At 49.0% G+C, this 19,236-nt stretch overlaps 1 protein-coding gene across 2 annotated transcripts in view; it reads right to left on the bottom strand.

Annotated features, from left to right (window-relative positions):
- Positions 1-448: 448 nt before the first annotated feature.
- The window catches only part of RCOR1 (REST corepressor 1), a 150,461-nt gene continuing 131,673 nt past the window's right edge, over positions 449-19,236 (bottom strand). The window contains exons 12-13 of one of the 2 annotated variants that reach the window (XR_008513373.1): positions 17,851-17,947; positions 449-769 (exon numbers count right to left, since the gene is read on the bottom strand). Coding sequence is in view for 1 of the 2 variants with exons in the window: in XM_002825133.5 (XP_002825179.2) it covers positions 17,906-17,947 (42 nt within the window). In the remaining variant the exon portion in view is untranslated. Of the gene's footprint in view, positions 770-13,856; positions 17,948-19,236 lie in introns of those variants that run through there. The other variant, XM_002825133.5, reaches the window with a different exon arrangement.

Raw genomic sequence — 19,236 nt, 5'->3', positions numbered from 1 at the left:
AGGCCGAGGTGGGTGGATCACGAGGTCAGGAGATCGAGACCATCCTGGCTAACACAGTGAAACCCTGTCTCTACTAAAAATATAAAAAATTAGCTGGGTGCGGTGGCGGGCGCCTGTAGTCCCAGCTACTCGGGAGGCTGAGGCAGGAGAATGGCGTGAACCCAGGAGGTGGAGCTTGCAGTGAGCGGCGATCTCGCCACTGCACTCCAGCCTGGGCGACAGAGCAGAGCGAGACTCTGTCTCAAAAAAAAAAAAAAAAAAAAAAGAAAGAAAAGAATGATAACAAATAAATAAATAAATAGTAACTTTTTTTTTTTTTGAGACGGAGTCTCGCTCTGTCACCCAGGCTGGAGGGCAGTGGTGCGATCATAGCTCACCGCAGCTTCAAACTCCCAGGCTCAAGAAATTCTCCTGCCTTGGCCTCACAAAGTGCTGGGTTGCCACCAGCCCCCCATCTGGTTTTTTATTAATATGTCTACCCACATATGCACCCTTCTGTTGCTATCCATTTCTACCTGTAGAACTGAGATGCCATCTAGGGTCATTTCCACTTATCCCAAATTTGCTTTGGCATTTTTTTTTTCTTTTTGAGATGGAGTCTCGCTCTGTCGCCCAGGCTGGAGTGCAGTGGCACGATCTCCGCTCACTGCCAGCTCATGTATAGTTTTGTGGTCAGCCAGAGATTTAGCAAAGTTTATATGCTGATTTTGGGTCTCATCCCTTCTGCGATTCTCTCATGTCGGAGTTTCCGCCAGTTTTTCTTCCAGCTCTGTATATTAAAGAAAATAGAGAAAACAATGGGCAAGATATATGACAAGATAAAAATATTTCAGTGGAGACTTAGAGTCTATAAAAGGTCATTCTAGGACAGGAGTGGTGGCTCATGCCTGTAATCCCAGCACTTTGGGAGGCCAAGGTGGGCAGATCACAAGGCCAGGAGTTCGAGACCAGCCTGCCCAATATAGTGAAGCCCCATCTCTACTAAAAATACAAAAATTAGCCAGACATGGTGACAGGCACCTGTAATCCCAACTACTCAGGAGGCTGAGGCAGGAGAATCGCTTGAAACTGGGAAATGGAGGGTGCACAGTGAGCTGAGATCAAGTCACTGCACTCTAGCCTGGGCAACAAGAGTGAAACTGTCTTGAAAAAAATAAAAATAAATAAATAAAAGGCCATTCTAGTACTGCAATATAACACATCTGAAACTGAGAACTAACTGCATGGGTTTGATAGCAGTCAGGACATAGACATGGTAAGATTAGGGAACTCAAATACAGGTCAGTACAAGATATCCAATCTGAAGCACAGGGAGAAAAATACTGGGGAAAACAAAAACTGAGCAACAGAGACATGTGTGAAATGTACACCTGCAGCCCCTGAAGGTGACGAAAGACAGAAAGGGACATAGCAGTAGTTAAAGCAACAACGACTAAGTATTTTTGAAGCCTGATTAAATATATCAACTTGCCGGGCACAGTGGCTCACACCTGTAATTCCAGCACTTTGGGAGGCCAAAGCGGGTGGATTCCCTGAGGTCAGGAGTTCAAGACCAGCCTGGCCAACATGGTGAAAACCTGTCTCTACAAAAAAAAAAAAAAATTAGCCAGGCATGCTGGCGGGTGCCTGTAATCCCAGGTACACAGGAGTCTGAGGCAGGAGAATTGCTTGAACCTGGCGGGCGGAGGTTGCAGTGAGCCAAGATCATGCCATCGCACTCCAGCCTGGGCAAGAGAGTGAGATTCCATCTCAAAATAAATAAATAAATATATCAACTCAGCTGGATGCAGTGACTCATGCCTGTAATCCCAGAACTTTGGGAGGTCAAGGCAGGTGGATCTCTTGAGCCCAGGAGTTCAACACCAGCCTGAGCAACATGGTGAAACACTGTCTCTACAAAAAATTTAAAAATTAGCTGAGCATGGTGGCACATGCCTCTAGTCCCAGCTACTTGGGAGGCTGAGATGGGAGGATCCCTTGAGCCCAGGAGATCGAGGCTGCAGTGAGCCCTGATTGTGCCACTACCCTCCAGTCTGGGTGATGAAGCAAGACCCTATCTCTCTAAAAAATAATAATAATAAATGAAAGGCACCAACTCACAGAGTTGAGCAGCTCAGTGAACCCCCCAGGAGCATAATGAAGCAGAACAAATGCAAAGCCACATCCAGGCAATCATCATCAACTAGATGAAAGCCCTAGACAAAGAAAAAAAATTTAAAACAGCCAGAGAAAACAGCCAGAGAAAAAAGCGTGGTGGCTCACGCCTGTAATCCCAGCACTTTGGGAGGCCAAGGCAGGTGGATCACGAGGTCAGGAGTTTGAGACCAGCCTGATCAACATGGTGAAACCCCGCCTCTACTAAAAATATGAAAATTAGCTGGGTATGGTGGTGCATGCCTGTAATCCCAGCTACTCAGAAGGCTGAGGCAGAAGAATTGCTTGAACTCAGGAGGTGGAGTTTGCAGTGAGCCAAGATTGCAGCACGGCACTCCAGCCTGGGTGACAGAGCGAGACTCTGTCTCAGAAAAAAAAAAAAAAAAAAGTAATGTTATTTTCAGAGAAGTAAAATGGTTGTAAGTGTGTTGACTTTTGCTTAAAACTATGGAAGCTAGAAGACAATGGAATTACATCCTTAATGTGCTAGAAGACAAAAATCCTAATATTTTACAAAGAGAAAAATCATCCATCAAATATAAATGCAAAATAATGATGACTTTAGTTTTTTTTTAATATATATTTTTTGCTTTTTTTGAGATGGAGTCTTGCTCTGTTGCCTACACTGGAGTGCAATGGCGCGATCTCTGCTTACTGCAACCTCCGCCTCCCGGGTTCAAGCGATTCCTCTGCCTCAGCCTCCTGAGTAGCTGGGATTACAGGCACCTGCCACCATGCCCGGCTAATTTTTGTATTTTTAGTAGAGACAGGGTTTCACCATGTTGGCCAGGCTGCTCTGAACTCCTGACCTCAGGTGATCCACCTGCCTCAGCCTCCCAGAGTGCTGGGATTACAGATGTGAGCCACTGCCCCCAGCCAGATTTTTTTTTTTTTAAGGAAAGAATTTACCAACGGCAGACATGCACTGAAAAAAGTACTTAAGAAGTTCTTGGGCCAGGCACAGTGGCTCATACCTGTACTGCCAGCACTTTGGGAGGCCAAGGTGGGAGGACGACTTGAGGCCAGGAGTTTCAGACTAGCCCTGGCAACGTAGCAAGACCCTGTCTCTATAAAAAAAAAGTTGAAAATTTAGCTGGGCTGGCCAGGCACAGTGGCTCATGCCTGTAATCCCAGCTATTCGGGAGGCTGAGGTGGGAGAATCACTTGAACCCAGGAGATGGAGGTTGCAGTGAGCAGACGTTGTGCCACTGCACTCTTGAGCTCAGGAGTTCAAGACCAGCCCGGACAACATGGCAAAATCCTGTCTCTGCAAAAAAAAAATTAAAAGAAAAAAAATTAACCAGGTGTGATTTGTGCCTGTAAGTCTCAGCTACTTGGGAGGCAGAGGTGGGAGGACTGCTTGAGCCCAGGAGGTTGAGGCTGCAGTGAACCGTGATTACACCACTGCACTCCAACCTGGGCAACGGAGCAAGACCCTGTCTCACACACAAAAAATTTAAAAATTAGCCAGTCATGATGGCATGTGCCTTTACTTCCAGCTACTCATAGGGGGGTTAGCAGGGGAACTGAAGTGGGAGGATCACTTGAGCAGGGAGGTCGAGGCTGTAGTGAACCATGATCACACCACTGCACTCCAGCCTGGGCAACACAGTGAGACCCTGTCTCAAATGAAACTTTAGTCTGGGTGCGGGTTGTTCACGCCTATAATCCCAGCACTTTGGGAGACCGAGGCAGGCGGATCACGAGGTCAAGAGACCAAGAGCATTCTGGCCAACATGGTGAAACCCCATCTCTACTAAAAATACAAAAATTAGCCAGGCGTGGTGTCGGGCGCCTGTAGTCCCAGCTACTCAGGAGGCTGAGGCAGGAGAATGGCATGAACCCGGGAGGCAGAGATTGCAGTGAGCTGAGATCACGCCACTGCACTCCAGCCTGGCGATAGAGTGAGACGCCACCTCAAAAGAAAAAAAAAATTTTTTTTTAAATCATTATTAATTTTTGTATTCTTATCTTTGCTGTTTTGATCAATGTCCTTTTTTTTAATGGCACGTTAGGCCAGTAGGAGGTCCTTTAGTTTGGCTCCCAAGTCCTTCGGACATGACCCCATTATTTTGGGTGCTTCTTTGGTCTCTGGCACCAGATTCCCAGGCTCCCCTTGTATACTTCCTTCCTCCCATAGCGAAATCCAGTCACTTCTCCAAAGAACCTGGTTCCTTTCCATGGGAAATGGCATTCAGAGACCACGATCCGGCTTTGGGGTGGGGAGGTGGAAAGGTGCAGGTCACAGTGCCCTGCCAGCCTCTGCCTTCAAGTGGCACATCCAGGGCCTACCTTCCCACTGTTGAAAGCCTTGGACCACCATTGAGTGGCAGAACTTGGCTCACGGATGAATCACGACCCCTAGCAGGGTGGGCTCGGCATCTCAGGAAGTCAGATCAATCACCGACAAAGCCTTCCTGGACTCTACACAGGGAGGGAGTCTCTGGGATAGGGTGGGGTGAGGCCTGGGGTTACCTCCTGGCCCATCCCAGCACCCCAGGCTTGAATGGTGCCACAGTTCAGCCAACTAATTCAATCATAGGAAACCTGCTACCTTCCCTGCATGGATGTTTCCATTTCTCTGTCTCCCGACTGGAATTCAGGGTCCTTCAGGGCTGGAATCCTGTCTGTCCTGCTCATCACCTGCCCAAAGCTACATTGCAGGGGCTCAAGAAATGCTTTTGCTGACAAATGCCTCAAAGGCACGGTTTCCTTTTACCAAGAAGGGGCTCAACAACTGGAAGGACTCACACTGCAGAGCAGGGTTTGGAACCTGCCTCAGGCTGGCTGCCCCCAAGGCATCCCCACCCCACCCCACCCTGCTGGGTTCCAGGAAGGCCTAAGGGCTGTGCAGAGCATGCAGCTCTGGGCACTTTGCTGGGACAGGCCTGCAGGGACATGGGCCCTACTGGCTACTCCCAGAAAGGCTGGGAACCTCCCCCAGCCCTGTCTGCCCTGCACCCCATCCCAGTTCAACTGATGTGGGAGGCAGCTGTGGATCTACCTGCCATTTAGTTGGGGAGGCAGCTGAGTGGCCACCTCCTCACCAGGGCATCCAAAGGGATAGGGCACGTACCTGGCTCTTGCCGGCCCCACTCAAATGGAGAAACAGAACACCAGGGGCGGGAGGGGCTTGTCTTACGGCACAGTGATTCAGGGACAGAATCCAAGCCCCTGATTCCTAGCCAGGCAAGATTCAGCTTCACAGAGCTGGAAGGTGCTGCAGCCCAATGTAGGCTGGGGCAGGAAGGCCAGGAGGATGTGGCCAGAGGAATGAGGGGTGGGGAGCGGGGAACGCATTTCAATTCTGAATCTCCTTCATGAACAAGGCATTCAACCAAGAGGACCGAGGCTTAGCAACCTGGAGGGCTGTGGAGAGGACAGCTAGCAAGAAAGGCCTGGCAGCCACGTACACCCCCCACTAAATGTGTTCAGTCCACTCCGTGCAGGGGTCCTGAGGCTTGGCTCGGGATCTCATAGGTGAGGCTCTAAGGAGCTGCCAGGTTCTCTGCAGGAAGGTGTTGCACTGGGAGCCCTGTGCCTTCAGCCCCAGAGAGCCAGAGGAGGCGGCATCCCAGCCTCCAAGGTAAGAGCTCACACTCACCCGTGTGCTCACCAGGCAGGCTCTAGCATCCTCCACGAAGGCATCTGTGGCTGCTGCGGGCTGTGCCTGCACACACCCAGGGACTCTGAAGCCTGGGAGCCCAGCCCTTTCTGCAGCCTGAAATTTGCCACAAATTCGCCGAGTCCCACTCCTCTCCAACCATCTCAGTTACCTATTGCCGTGGCAAATTGCTCCAGAACTTGGTGGATGAAAACACAGGCCATGTTACTTGCTCACATCTTGTGGGTGAGCAGTTGAAATGGGGCTTGGCTGGGCAGTTCTTGTGCTAGTCTTGCCTGGGTCACTCGTGTGGTCTCCTGGGTGCTCCATCAGGGCCTTCTGGCTTCAGATGGCTTCACACACAGGTTTGGTGGTTTGTGGTGGCTGTCAGCCTGACCACCTGTCTCCAGGAGGTTGTCCCAAGCTTTTTTACAGGGTAACAGAGTTTTCAGAAACAAGAGCAGGCAGGCCCTAAAGCTCATGTCAAGCCTGTGAAGGTTCTATTGATCAAAACAAGTCCATGACCCAGCCCAGAGTTGGTGGGTAAAGGGACGACACTAGGCAAGGACACTTGGAGGCATGATTCCTGGGGACCAGGACTGTAACAGTCTTTCTGAGAAAGGTGATCAGGGTGAAGCGGTCATTAGAGCCGCCCCTGCAATCAGGGCTGGGCAAGGGCAGAATCCTTGTGTGGAGGCTGTGCAGTGGTACACAGAACTGCTGCAGGCCTTGGCCTCGCGGTGCTGATGGCCACCACTCTGTGGGCACCCCACGAGGTCTTCGACTCGGTGCTGCAGGCCCTGGCCTCATGGCACTGATGGCCAGTACTCAGTGGGCACCCACGAGGTCTTCGACTTGGTGCAGCAGACCCTGGCCTTGCGGTGCTGATGGCCAGTACTCCGTGGGCACCCATGAGGTCTTTTGATTCAGTGGCCCAGGGCTGCAGAGGAGCCCGGACTCACACTCCAGGAAGGAAGAGGCCGGTGGGGTCGATCTCAATGGTTACTCAGTGTGTCAACAAGGGCCTGAAAAAGCTCAAGTGCCAACGGGTCCACTTTCGACAGCCTGGGGCTGTGGGTGGAAAGGTGGAGGAGATGGAGGGGTAATGACCAGGGCATAGCTGCAGAAGGCTGGCTTCCAGTTTGGGTCAGCCCTGGGAACCACCCAGGATTTGGGAAAGGTGCTCTGCTAGAAGCAGGAAAGCTGAAGCACACCTACTGTACCCCTGTGATGAGAGGAAATCCAGGCTTGTAAGGGATGTTCCCCGGTGGGACACCCCACAGCCAGTCCCATCAAGAGGACATCCCTGCAGTGGTCCTCAGGGTCTGTGATCCAAGACCCAAGGGGCTGCACTCGCTGTAGCTGGCCGTGGGGAGGTTCAGGACAGGCTCAGCTACGGGCTGTAGCCCAGCTGAAGGGGTCCACCTCCCCTCCACTTACCAGTGGCCCTGGAAGCCAAGCTCACTGGAGTTCTGTTTCAAAGCCAACCCACCTGGGTCCCCAGCCCACGCCTCCGTGTAGGAGCTGAGTGACCCTGGGCAAGTCACTTTGACTCTCTGGCCTCAGTTCCCTCCTCTGCGAAGTGGGAGCCTGACAGCACATAGTCATCCCAGCCTCAGGACAGCAATGGCCTGGGCCTAGAATCGTGGGTGCAGGAGAAAAACGGCGTGTTAGTGTGACCGATGTTGAACAAACTGGTTATGAACAGTGCCTGTATGTAAGTTTATAAATGAATACACACAGGCAGGGTGTCGTGGCTCACACCTGTAATCCCAGCATTCTGGGAGGCCGAGGCGGGCGGATCACGAGGTCAAGAGATCGAGACCATCCTTGCCAACATGGTGAAACCCTGTCTCTACTAAAAATACAAAAATTAGCTGGGCGTGGTGGCACGTGCCAGTGGTCCCAGTTACTCGGGAGGCTGACGCAAGAGAATCGCTTGAACTCGGGAGGCAGAGGTTGCAGTGAGCCAAGATCACGCCATTGCACGCCAGCCTGGCAACAGAGAGAGACTCTGTCTCAAAAAAAAAAAAAAAATTGCTATCTCTGGAGGCAGAAATAATGAAAAAGAAAAAAGAAATGCCCATTATCCTTTCTCTGCATGTGAGGAGACAGGCCTAGAGAAGTTAAGGGCGTGAACGAGATCAAAAAAGATTTCACAGTGGAGTGAGGGCTTCAGTCAGCATCCGAGAGAGTGACAGAGGCTGTAAGGTGGGCTACAGTTTTGGGTGCTTCTGGCCCAGCTCTGGCACTTGCTACTTGCATGATGCGGGCAAGACACGTTTCTCTAAGTCTTGGCTTCCTCTTCTATAGAACAGAGATAATGACAGTCCCTACTTGTGAGGTTACCATAAAGATTAAATTATGAAACGCATGCTTGGTCCTTAGGGACAAAGCAGTCACCAATAAATCAAGCAATTATTACTAAAAAACACAAATAATTTGGTATATAGCAAAAGACACACTTAAAATTATTTATATATTTATTTAGTTTTTTGAGACAGGGTCCTACTCTGTTACCCAGGCTGGAGTGCAGGGGCGCGCCTGTAATCCCAGCTACTTCGGGGTAGTAGCTACTTGGCATGCCATTCTCCTGCCTCAGCCTCCCGAGTAGCTGGGACTACAGGTGCCCGCCACTACAGACGGGGTTTCACCGTGTTAGCCAGGATGGTCTCGATCTCCTGACCTCATGATCCACCCGCCCCACCTGCCTCAGCCTCCCAAAGTGCTGGGATTACAGGTGTGAGCCACCGGACCTGGCCTGAACCACACAAAATTCTAATACCCTCCATTGACAACAAGGAAACAGCCGACTTGACTGCAAGGAGCCAGTTCCTCCTGTGCTGCCACTCACCCTTGCCCGGGCAAGCTGCTGTCCTTATTCAACTGTCCCTTCCTCCCGGACGCCTTCCCCATGACTGCGCAGGTGGGACCATCCCTTCCTGCTTCCAGTGTAGTTGTGAGAAGCACCTACCTGCCCCATCTTGGCAGGAAGGTGTCTTCAGCTTGTCCAGGCCAGAACTCGGCCAATTTCTTCACATGTGTCAGCCAGCCAACTCCCCATTAAGGACGGTGGATGGTAAGAAGGGCACCAAGGAATGGAGGGAGGTGGAGGACCTAGAATCCGGAATTCAACCTTATTTAAAATCTACAGCCAGGTGCAGTGGCTTACGCCTATAATCCCAACACTTTGGGAGGCTGAGGTGGGCAGATCACTTGAGGTCAGGAGTTCAAGACCAGCCTGGGCAGCATGGAGAAACCCCGTCTCTACTAAAAATACAAAATTAGCCAGGTGTGGCGGCACGCGCCTATAGTCCCAGCTACTCAGGAGACTGAGGCAGGAGAATCACTTGAACCTGGGAGGTGGAGGTTGCAGTGACCCAAGATGATGCCACTGCACTCCAGCCTGGGCAACAAAGTGAGACTCTGTCTCAAAACAAAAACAAAAACAAAAAAAATTAAGTGGGCGTGGTGGTACATGCATGCCTGTAGTTCCAGCTACTTGGGAGGCTGAGGCATGAGAATCACTTGAACTTGGGAGGTGCAGGTTGTAATGTGCCAAGATCCCACCACTGTACTCCAGCCTGAGCGACAGAGCAAGACCCTGTCTCCAAAAAAAAAAAAAAAAAAAACTACAATCACCAGGCCTTCAGATTTGAATGTTTCTTCCCCTAGTCCTTTGGCAATAAATACCTAAGTAGCAGATAGCTCAATAAACAAGAAAAGGGCCCAGAAAACCCCAAGCCTCAGCTAATTCCTCTCTGGACACCCAGGAATTGGCAGCTGGGAATCCCACTCCCTGGGAGTCACTCATAAGCCATAGCGGGGCCTTTGATCCCTAAGCACGGGGCCAGCAGGCATTTATTTTTCCTCCGAAATGCACCCGATTTCTCTATTCCGTTACTACACATCTATGTGCCTATTATTCCCAGCTGTGGGGAACTAGAGCACAACAGTGCTGACCTCAAGGAGCTCAATCTAGTGAGCCTGACAGCCTATCAAACACCTCAGATCAAAATGTGCAATTATCACAGCGTTAGGAAGGGCGTGGGGCAACAAGCGGCCTTGTTCACACAGACAGAAGGAGAAACTGATGCAACTGCTCTGGAAGGCCAGTGAGCAGTACATATCAAATGGAAAAATGAACCAGATCTTTTCATCCAGAGATTCTATTTATCCTGCAACGACACTGGCACATAGGTGAAGTGACATGTGATTTCCATTCTGCGGATGTTACAAAGGATACTTCGGTGCCTGTCAATTGACGATGGTTTCCATAAATCATTTCCGCCATAAATGGAATACCATGAAGCCAATACAAAGGAATGAAGCAGCTTTATTTTTTATTTTATTTTTTGAGACATAGTTTCACTCTGTCACTCAGGCTGGAGTGCAGTGGTGCGATCTCGGCTCACTGCAACCTCCACATCCTGGGTTCAAGTGATTCTCCTGCCTCAGCCTCTCGAGTGGCTGGGATTACAGGCGTGCACCACCATGCCCAGCGATTTTTTTTGTATTTTTAGTAGAGATGGGGTCTTACCATGTTGGCCGGGCTGGTCTCAAATTCCTGACCTCAGGTAATCCACCCGCTTTGGCCTCCCAAAGTGTTGGGATTACAGGCGTGAGCCACCGCGCCCGGCCCACAGTGACTTTAGACATATGTGCTGATGCAGGAAGGCTAAGACCATCAGTGTGTCAGGTGGGCAAAGCTAGTGTGTAGAGTATGTCATTTGTGTGCACACATGCATGCCTGCAAACGTGTGATCATCCCTTGAGGGATACGCAAGGAACTGGCAGCAATGGCCGCCTATGGAGAGAACTGGGTGATTAGAGGACAGGGATGAGAAACACATTTCACGTAGGCCTTTTATACCAGGAACGCTAGTTACCTATTTCTAAAATAAGAATTTAAAATCACTTCATTACAGTTAGCACAAAAGAGGTCAGCATAGAATGAGGCTTAAGTTATAGAGGCCCCAAGAATCAGTCCCCCTGCAGAAGGTGGAGGAAGGGGTTCATCAGGACCAGAGACAGATGGGACGCATGACTGGGCCCGGGGCAGGCCAAGCTGAAGGGAAGGCGCCTGGCCGCACCCCTGAAGTCAGGTTACGGAGCCTTAGGGCGGAATGAAGAGCTGTGCATTTTCTGGGAGACAGATGCAATGCTTTCCGCTTTCCACAGGAGAGGTCCCTGATTAGGTGGAGGGTGGGAGAGAAAAGGCAAGAGGAATGGTGGGGATTAGGGGCAGGTTAGTTAGGAGGCTGCAGCACCCCCTCAGGTGGGAAGAAGGACTTGTGCTGTCCCTGGCAGTAGTGATGGATCAAAGTGCTTCTAGCTTGGTGACCAGATACACAGCAGTGTCACACACCACAGAAGACGCAGAAATAGGTGTAGGGGAAAAGGGTCTTAGTTTCAGACTTTGTGTAATTTGGAGGCACGGATGGACATGGGGGTGGAGTGGTCCAGGGGCAGCTGAGCTCTGGCAACAGGGCTTTAGGTGTGAGCGCTGTGGAGTCCTCAGATGCTGACGGAGCACCCAGGCAGTGGGGAAATGCTGAAGGGAGGGTGAGCTGGCAGAGCGGGCAGGCAAGCGGATGCTTTAAGGCCTGTGACTGTGCTCCTGCTTCTGGGACAACAGGAAAGTGTACTTGGGGAGCTCTCTTGGGGGGTGGGTTCCATTCAGCCCAGAACCAAAGGATCGGCCTGGCGTGGTGGCTCACACCTGTAATCCCAACACTTTGGGAAGCCAAGGTGGGTGGATCACATGAGGTCAGGAGTTCGAGACCAGCCTGGCCAACCCAGTGAAACCCCATCTCTACTAAAAATACAAAAATTAGCTGGGCATGACGGTGCGCACCTGTAATCCCAGCTACTCAGGAGGCTGGGGCAGGAGAATTGCTTGAACCCGGGAGGTGGCTGCTACAGAGAGGAGATCATGCCACTGTCCTCCAGCCTGGGCAACAGAGCAAGATTCAATCTCAAAAAAAAAAAAAAAAAAAAAAAAAGATCCAACAAAGAATAAGTCAGGGTCATCCATGAGCTAGTCTGCGCCCAAATGATGCCCCAGGCACGGCCTCTGATCTGTTGAGAAGGCAAGCAATTTGCATAGAGCCTCATATACCCGTCAGCTCCAAGAGTCAGCGCCTAGCATGTGCTTGGAGCGTGGCAAGCATGGTGCTTGGGGGCAGCAGGGAAGGGAGCTTCTGAGAGCCGGCACCTGCCTCCAAGCAGTGCAGCTGCTCCCCGCTGGGCACGAGCACCGCCATGGCCTTCCCAGCAATGTCAGCACCAAGTGCTCTCAAGATCTCTCCCTCCCATAAGCTGAAAGGCTGGGACAGGCCTGGCAGGGACCTCACCAGGCCTCTCCGAGCCTTGTAATTCTCACTTTGGTGGTGTCTTGGCCTAGATTCCACCCAAAAGCAGAGCCTGAGATGAGGCTTTGTGGGTGAATGGTTTGCTTTAGAAACCAATCCCAGGCAACAGAAGTAGCGGGCCAGAAAAAGTGAGGCAGGGAAGGAAAATCAGTCCTAGACCATTTCTGAGCTGGTCTCTGCAGGGGGCTGCTGAGGGGGAGCTGCTGTGGGGGAGCTGCTGTCTATGGCTGCCTTACCCAGATTACCCAGAGCTGCCCCTGAGGATGGAACTCCCTGCTACTTCCAGGCTGCTCTTTCTGAGCCTCCCCTAGGTCGCCTACCTCAGGTTGCTGCAGTCACACCTGTCTGAGGCTGGGGTTGTGGGGAGGGCCAAGATGATGGGAAGTGAGGCACAGAGGCGCCTCATCTACACGTGTATACAGGTGTATTTTTCCCCCTCAGTCCGAGAAAAGGGAGCTGGAGCCAGGGCCTCCATGCGTCCGACTCGGGACTCACAGCCTGCCTGCTATCCCTTCCTATCCTCTGCCCTTGCACGCGCTCAGGTTAGGCCAGTCTTTGAGAGGGGCTCTCCCTCAACCCTCCACAGCTCCCTCTTCCCAGCCTCAGCCATCGCCTGGGGTTAAGTCAATAAAGGCCAAGTCCAAATGGCTCCACCTTCAGTGCCCATCCTAGCAGATGTCCAGCAGCATCTTGGCAGGGGGCCACCTTGGCCTCAACCTTCCTCCTCTCTGTCCTTGGCACTCATTTCCTCTTGTTCTAGACCACAAGCCACCTTCACAAATCACAGCGGAGGTCTCAACACTCTTGGCCTCGGCCCCTAGGTGCCACCCTCTCCCAAGCAGACTCTCTCCCCTTTCCACAGGCTCAGCTCCAGGACAGGCACTCTCTAAATTACATGCAAGGCAGCTGCGACCTCCCTCCCAGACCTGCCTGTAGCTATGGCTCCACTCGCTGTGGTGCTGACTGCTGTCACCTGGAGGATATGTGCAGTGTCCTCCACTAGACTGTCAACGCTGGGAAGGCTGGACCCGGTCGCCCTTCTACAACCCTCCTACGCTGTGCAGTCACACACAGGGGCCCCATCTGCCTGGACCTAGAAATTGGGTTTCTATAGAAGTTATCTAGTGAGCAGGCTCAGTGGCACAATGGATAGTGCACTGGACTTCTAGCCTAAATCTACAGTAGTTATCTAATCAAATCCTACATCCCAGCTAGTAAAGGGAAGACCACGAGACCACAGTCCCCGCCAGCTTCTTCGTGCTACTCAGGAAACTACCGGCACTGGTGTGTGTGCACTCTTGGCTGAGCAGGGACCACAGAGGCCGTGATCTTGCCTCTGCACTGCCACCATCCCGCCTCCAGGGATCAGGCCAAAAGCCTGGTCAGGCTGAAAAAAGAAAATCCACCCACGGGGGGAAAAATGCCTCTTACTGAACCCTTGCATTTAAACCCACAACTATCACAAACTTTATGAATTCATGCGCTTCAACTTGATTCCAACTATGAAATTATCATATATAAAACAGAATGTCAGTTCTGGTAGAGCAAAAGGCTAAAAACAAAAGGCATCCCTGGCGGTGTTTCCACAGGGTCTGATTTGGAGGAAATTCGACATTTGGAAACCCCAAGCCTCACTCAAAAGGAAAGAAAGAACCCCACTTTGTTACAGGGAAGGGTACTGCTTTGATGGAGCATGGGGGTGCAGAAAATGCTTTCATGTCATATTTTATTACATCAATGGCTTGAAAATTTTTATTTAACCTCAGCAAATATTGGAAATAGAAAAATGAATTCTGCAGAATTTCACAAATAAGTTTTCCAATTTCCACTAACAAATGTTATAATTCAATGGCTAAGCAGTTATAATGCTATGAACATTCACCACAATGAATGTGCTGAAATAGAAAACAGGCAAAGAGACATTAAAATATTACTTACAACAGCATTATTACAACATATTTTCTTTAAAATTCCAACGTGGATTTCATCACTTCAAAAGATATACAGCATTTCCATTATATTTGCAAACTTAACCTTATACATCTTTTAAAATCTTGAAAATTTTTTAAGCTGTCTAAAAAGCACTTAGCAAAGTCGATAAGTCTACATAATGGAATACTATCCACCCCGGTATAAATTTTGTTTTAGGAGAAGGTGGCTGTAAACACTCATCATCACACAACATGCATAGCCTCTGCTGACCTTCCTTCTTCTGAATGCGACGCCACTGCAATTGTGCTTTACTACAGGTAAGACAGGTTAAGAGAAGCTGCAGATATTCAGGGACTGGCAGAAAGAGCATCGCACAGGACCACTAGGTTTAGGTGACCTAGCTACCTGGAGTCCATCTGAGGAAAGTTTCACTTGACAATAGAAGCTTGAATCCTGGATCATTCGGTTTAGAAACAGGCTAGACAAGAGAGAAAAAGAGGCCCTTGTTGGAGTTGGCTCCATCTTTCCTTAGCTCACATAAAAGCAGGGATCCAGTTAGTGTAATGCACTGTTTGGCTTATTTTTGGTGTGCAATTATACCAATAGTACGTCTGATATTTAGAATGACAAAAATAGGGTATAGTTGAAATTTAAAGTGACAATGAGCACACTTAACAGTGGTCTGTGGTATCTGAGGAAACTTTAGATGAACAGAAAACCACTGCTGCATGAGTCCACCACAGCAAGCTTTTACAATCCAACTACCTTTTCATGTTCGTGTTGTGTGTTGAATAGAGGTTTGTAAGCATCAAAAGGTCTTATAGGTTAAAAACGATCAAAAACCATTTTGAGGAAGTGGCGTCTCCACAAACACTGTACACCCAGACAACGCGGCATTTGTGTTACACTAGCACCCGACTGTGTGCCAACACTAATGTAATCAGCACAACTGGGGTGTGGTTCCTTCCCAGTTAAAGGAGCTATATTACAGAATGGATCACTGTTGCAGACCAGTCAACACAATATTCAAGTAACAAGGTGTTTAAATGGATAAGTGAAAAAAAATTTTACCTAACACTTTACACATCTACATAAAATTAAATAAAACAAACTTTTAATGCATATGCAATACAATTTATATCTTTTAGGATTTCTAAACTAAAAGTTAAACTATTATTTGCATCAATGATACTATATTTTGCACAATAACTTATACTTAGGAGAAAATTTTCCACAAAAAAATATATAATTATGACATTCACATTGATAATTTTTAAGAAGACAAAGCTTAAGTGAACATTCCATCTGAAGCAGTTATCACACCCCAAACCCTACCTGCCAATGCACCTAATTCTTGATATGTTAAAAAGTCTTCATATAAATAAGATCAAACCACTGCGCTTTTAAAGCTAAGTGATTTCTTACATTTACATCATTGCAAAGACAGTGTAATGAAAACAGTTTAAAACACAGTGCTATCTTATGCGGGAAAGCACAACAAAGGCAGTCAAGGACAGCTCCCATTTTCCCTCTGTCAAATAAAAATGACATGCCCCTTCCTCTCGAGGAGAAAGCCCAGGTCAGCTGCTATGATCACAAGTGATTCTTCAGGGCTGGAGACCATTCAGTGCCAGGAACCAAGTAAAGGGATAGTGCAGAATACAGATCAAGGCCTGGCACTGCTGGTCGGCTTGCCACACTATATAAGAATTAGCATCAAGCTTCCAAGCACTGCCAGGAGCGACCAGGCTATTTTCCTTAAGAGAGATACAGACAGACCTATTGGCAGGGTGAGAAACGCACTGCAGCAATTGCCTACTGCTTCTGTTAGCAAGAAGGAGGTCTTGAGGGAAGCACGGAGAACCTAAAGCTTCAACTCATACCTTAGTGTCCCCTTTATGCAATGTGCAAACTTAGGCTGACTCCTTCCCATGCTTCTCCTGCCGCCCTAGGTGTACACAGCAGGCTTATGGTGAAAAGAAGCCCCTCCCTCACCACTAGTGTTATTTTGCTAACCCTGTCTCCAGGTAGCAGCGGCAATCTGGGACTCCTCTGATGCTTCCCAGGCTTTTACGTGACCAACACACACCTGGCACGGGAATGAGATGATGAAGGGCAGGCAAGTCCCATTGTACTTCCCTTTTGAATGACCTTTCTCCAGACTATACTAAAAAAAAATTTACAATTCCAAAAAACCTAGGTTTCTAGCTGACCCTCTTTCTAAAGAGAAAATCAGCTGACTTCAACAACAACAACAACAACAACAAAAAACAAGGTGCTTGGGAGTCAAAACGTATCAAATTTTAATTGCATATTTTAAATTCTTAAGAATTCTGTTTATGCCTTAAAGCATCTGCATTTTTTTTGGTATTGAAAGCAGAAAAAAAATCCAAATGATGCAAACAACAACAACAACAACAAAAGCGACTTCAGCGTATTTAGTGCAGTCTGAATGGCTGTGGGGTGGGAACAGGGTATGTTAGAATGCAGCTCCTCAACCCTCAGCAGGCCCATGGTCTGGTAAGATAACAAAAGTGATTCTGGAAGTCTCAAAATGTTTATTAGAAATTTTTACTTGTTACCAGAGTCCAACCAAAAGGCATTACAGACCACTTGGTAGGTTATTTCTTTTCATCTCAGTCTCACTAGACCAATACATTGATCACTTCTCTGTCCTGTACTCTGATATGAAAAGAGAGTGGATGGTGTTTGTGTAATCACATCAGCACATGAAGGACACAAACTGACATACAGAGTGCCACATAAAAGGCCAGGCACACCGAGAGAATGCGGAACAACACGCAGCTTTCATAAACCAGCGCCAGCTATTCTAATATCCTGACATTTAAAATCTGCACTGTCAGAATCTGCAGCAAGCTCTCCCCTGTCTCCTAATCTCAGTGATGTCATCTTTGGCTAGCAAATAACTTGAAAGAAGAAATAAGACACTAAAACAGAAAAAGGATTGATACCACGGTTGCCAAAAGGAGAAGGCACCAATTCCAAATTTACAAGCACCAGGTACAGTGATGTGGGCCGAACCTCTTGGAGGTGGGGGGTGGGGGGTCAGGAAAAGATGGGGTGGCAACCACCCTGGGGTCACAATGCTGAAAAGTTGAAGGCAGAAAGCATTGAGGTCCACGTTCCCTTTAAGCTACAGTGTCCAACGACAGTTGCAGTAAATGAGCTTTGTAACACTTGGGAAGGGAGAAGAGGGAGATTTAAGCCAACTCAATTTATAAATCATAACTATACCCCATGTTTAGGGAAATGTGAGTTGCATCAGGATGCTTGGCATGATAAAGGTTATGATGCAGTCTGGCAATATATATTAGTTTCCAAAAAAGCGTATTATCACTTAGGTGGTTGTCTCAGAAAAGAACAAGAGAAACTTTCTAGAAGGCCAACAGGGTCGCGGTTACTCTGAAAATTACTCTATGCACAAAGTAGAAATTGCAGGCCATGCAGGAACAGAGTCGGGCCTTCCGAGGAGACTGCCTGCTCTGAAGCTGCTGACTGGGAAGAGCTGCCATTGGTGGGGCTCGGGGACTCCGGCGGGGGAGGCGGTTCCCAGAGTCACAAGAGATGTGCAGGCCATGAGATTTCCCCAGCACGTGGGCAGAGTGTGAGATGCAGTGGAGCTCTCTGGGAAGTGGCGCCAACATGGAGGAACGAGCAAAGAATTAAGGCAGATGGAGCACAGGACTGGAAGTATATGCCTTTTTTGGTAATAGCTGCTTGTCCAGAGAGATGTGATGCAGATGGCTAGGTGATGTCTTGTAATACCTGATATCCCGGATAACACAGTAGTCCACACCAAGTGTTCAAAGCCACCAGTTTCTCAGGAGGCAGATGCATATCTGACATCCAGAACAGAAGGAGCCTGAGGCCAAGAGAAAGAAAAAAAAAAAAAAAAGATCAAAGAGTAGGTAAACAACACAAGCTGCTATTTCCAGTGTACTGAAAAGAGAAGGTAGCCAGCAAACCTGCAGAGCAAACACCGAGTTCTTTTTTTTTTTTTTTTTTTTTTTCGCGGGGGGGAGACAGGTCTCACTCTGTCGCCCAGGCTGGAGTGCAGTGGCACTATCTCGGCTCACTGCAACCTCCGCCTCCTGGGTCAAGCGATTCTTCTGCCTCAGCCTCTCAAGTAGCTGTAACTACAGGCACCTGACTCCACGCCCAGCTAATTTTTGTACTTTTAGTAGAGACGGGGTTTCACCATGTTGGCCGGGCTGGTCTCAAACTCCCAACCTTGTGATCTGCCTGCCTCAGCCTCCCAAAGTGCTGGGATTACATGCGTGAGCCACCATGCCCAGCCCACCGTGTTCTTAAGGGCAGGGCAAGCGTGTGGCCTCTCCAGCCAGACGTCTTGGCCTCAAACCCCGGCCCTCCCACTTTCTAGATGTGTGCAAACAAGTTATCAGTCTTTTTGAGCTTCAGTTTCTTCACGTGCAGAAGACACATAGTGATAATACCTACTTCACCAGGATTAAATTCAAGTGCCTGAAAACGGCCCGGCACAGTAGCTCACGCCTGTAATCTCAGCACTTTGGGAGGCTGAGGCAGGTGGAACACTTGAGGTCAGGAATTCGAGACCAGCCTGGCCAAAAAGGCAAAACCTTTCTACTGAAAAGAAATATTGGCTGGGCGTGGTGGCGCACACCTGTAGTCCCAGCTACTTGGGAGGCTGAGGCACGAGAATCAAGAGCTCGGGAGATGGAGGCTGCAGTGAGCTAAGATCGTACCACTGCACTCCACTTGCTCTGGGCAACAGAGCAAGACTCCGTCTCAAAAACACAAATGAGCAAAAAAACCTGAAAAGGGCATATGAGCACAGTGGCAGCCCTAACTCCTCTCACTGGCTTGAGGGCATGCTGTGGCACCCAGCCCGTTCAGCACCCAGACACTGGTTCCAGCTGGGATACAGGAGCCCATACGATCCCAGGATCTTCTTTAAAAGCTATGAGGCATTTCCTAACTCCCCTCTCCCATTTTTTAAAATGGACTCCCAGACCCAAACCTAAAGGTTGCATAGCATCTTACTGCTCTCTGCCACGCTCATGGTATCTTATTGCTAGAGAAACAACTGGGCCATGCATCCAAAATCTCAAAGTGATTGTTCCTTCAGTTAAAAATCATAAAATTTACAAGAAATGTTCTTAGATAAATGAG

Source organism: Pongo abelii, chromosome 15 (genome assembly GCF_028885655.2).
Source record: "Pongo abelii isolate AG06213 chromosome 15, NHGRI_mPonAbe1-v2.0_pri, whole genome shotgun sequence".
Classification (NCBI taxonomy): domain Eukaryota; kingdom Metazoa; phylum Chordata; class Mammalia; order Primates; family Hominidae; genus Pongo; species Pongo abelii.
The sequence above is the reverse complement of the archived record's forward strand: the minus strand, read 5'-3'. Positions and strand labels throughout refer to the sequence as shown.